Genomic DNA, 2,184 nt, shown 5'->3' on the forward strand with positions numbered 1-2,184 from the left:
ATATATATTTTCGCATGGAAATCACGAAGTTGATGTCAAAAAATCCTATCGAATTTTTGTTTTGGCTATGGCGGAAATTCGTTGGCAACGCCTTTGGTCGGCCACTCAAAAGTATTGCCACAATCGGGGCGTAGGTGTGTGGACGTGGTCCAAGTTCTCAAATTGTGGAATGAACAATTTCCAAAGTTGTCAATAAAAAATATTTGTTGAGTTAGTCGACATAAATATACCATTAAAGCGAGGATACATATAAATTAAATTATATTAAAAAAAAACTCATAAAATGTGATATGTTTATTTATGAACACATGTCCTTTAAACAAATAACGAAATAGAAAGCAAAAAATGGGAAAAACAGTTAAATAACTTATGTGCTTGGTTGCTTCTTAATTTAGCTTAATTTAATTTATCCATTTGAAGAATACTTTATTTGTATTGCTGTCGTTTTTGGATTGAGAAACTTTAAGGGTCGCGGAACTCATTCCAATTTGGCATATCTAAATTTGAAAATTAAAAATATAAGTGATTGTTAAAAGGAATGGTTGGAAAACCCACCTTTTCGTCCAGAGACGTGCAGTTTTATCGTGTTCTTCTCGATTCAAAACATATTGCTTGGCAATGGAGCCCACCAAGGGATCGTCCGGATTGCAATCGGTGAGCAGTGACGAAATGGATAGAAGCACCTTTGTAATGGTCAGTGCCGGCGACCAGTTTTCCTTGAGAATATCCAGGCAAATGTGGCCCAGGTTGATATTACAATGATAGACGGGCGTGCGAAATTTGACTTTTGGCGGCTTAAAAGGATAATCCTTGGGGAAATGTATGTCGAGGCAGAACATGCCGCCCTCGTAAACGGATTCCGATGGTCCCATAATGGTAGATTCCCACTCGTACAGGTTGTCCTCCTTCAAACCGGCACTGCAATTGGCAGGTGGATCACGTGTGATCTCGTCCAGCTCCTTTTGAATGCGCTTTGAAGAAGTGCGAAGGATTTTCTGGTTACCGGAAACATTGCCATTGAAGTTGCCTTCTTCAGCAGTAGATATCATGTCCATATCGTTGGGTTTTTAAGTTTTTTTTCTTACTTTTTTATTTTTTTTTTTTTGACTAGAAGCCAAGAAGAAAAGCCCTTATTTGTTACTCTTTACAAAGCTGTCATAAACTGAAGTTTATCACCTGGAACAGTTGCTTATTATAAATTGTGTTTTTATTTTAGGAAAACAAATCCCAGAATTTCTCCACATACAATATACCCCAAAAAGTACCTTTTAAAAAAATTGTTAGGCGGTCTCATACCTCTAGAATATTTAAGCAGGTTGACTTGGGGCAAAACCTTCAACTGGCTTTTTAGCAAAATATTTGCTGTTCACCTCTCGACTTGTCACTTGCAGTGAGGCGAGCCACAGAAACGACAAAGGATTGACATATTTCAAGTGCCAGAAACTGGAAAATGACGAACCGCATTTCGTATTCATGAGCAAGCCTTCAAGACTCAATTTGTGTGATAAATATTTTTTCTTGGGAGTTTTTCTACTTCAGTGGAGTAGCAAAAAAATCAATAAAATAAAAATAATAATATTAAAGAAAAAGTGAAAAATGCGAGAACAAACCATGAAGATCTACAACAAAAAAAAAAATTGTCATAGAAACTATACTATTGCTACATGAACTTTAAAATTTAACGAATGAAAAATTTTATCAATAAGATAATTATTCGATTAATACCACTAAAATATCAAAATAAATATATATGTGGCTCAAAAACAAGCGCTTCGGTACAGAAATTAAACTAAAAAGTTATGGTGTTCTGTTATTTAGTATTGAATTAGTTCTTATTCTTTGACAGTGTCGGTAGTTAATTTCCAAGACAAACTTTTCAACAAAAACTATTAGATAAAAAAAACCATTAAAATCGTTCAAAACGAAAAATAAGTTAATAAGAAAGGTATGATTTTCAATAAATATTTTTTTTATTAAATATATTTTTAATGAAATCAATTGTCGTGAAATATTTTACTCATTTTTTCTAGTAAACGGGTCAAAAAACAAAAGATTATTTGCTAAACGGATACAATGCAATTAAGGCATATAAACTATTTATCTGAGATAAGTGATATGAAAACTGTGTAGCCAGTCAACTATGTTTAAAAGTTTCCTTGCGATTTAAAATGTAAATAGCTGGCA

The 2,184-nt window shown here is 33.7% G+C and overlaps 1 protein-coding gene across 1 annotated transcript; it reads right to left on the reverse strand.

Moving 5' to 3' along the window:
* Positions 1–301: 301 nt before the first annotated feature.
* On the reverse strand, positions 302–1,146 carry LOC128261380 (ubiquitin-conjugating enzyme E2 E1). Its single transcript, XM_052995050.1, has 2 exons — positions 556–1,146; positions 302–497 (listed from the first exon to the last, which is right to left on the reverse strand). The coding sequence occupies exons 1-2, from the start codon at positions 1,053–1,055 to the stop codon at positions 479–481; spliced, it is 519 nt and encodes a 172-aa protein (XP_052851010.1). The 5' UTR covers positions 1,056–1,146; the 3' UTR covers positions 302–478.
* Positions 1,147–2,184: the final 1,038 nt, after the last annotated feature.

This window comes from Drosophila gunungcola, unplaced genomic scaffold (genome assembly GCF_025200985.1).
Source record: "Drosophila gunungcola strain Sukarami unplaced genomic scaffold, Dgunungcola_SK_2 000001F, whole genome shotgun sequence".
In the NCBI taxonomy this organism is placed as follows: domain Eukaryota; kingdom Metazoa; phylum Arthropoda; class Insecta; order Diptera; family Drosophilidae; genus Drosophila; species Drosophila gunungcola.

Excerpts from the sequence above, each read along its gene's own strand:
- LOC128261380 (XM_052995050.1), bottom strand. The coding sequence starts at position 1,055 with ATGGACATGATATCTACTGCTGAAGAAGGCAACTTCAATGGCAATGTT.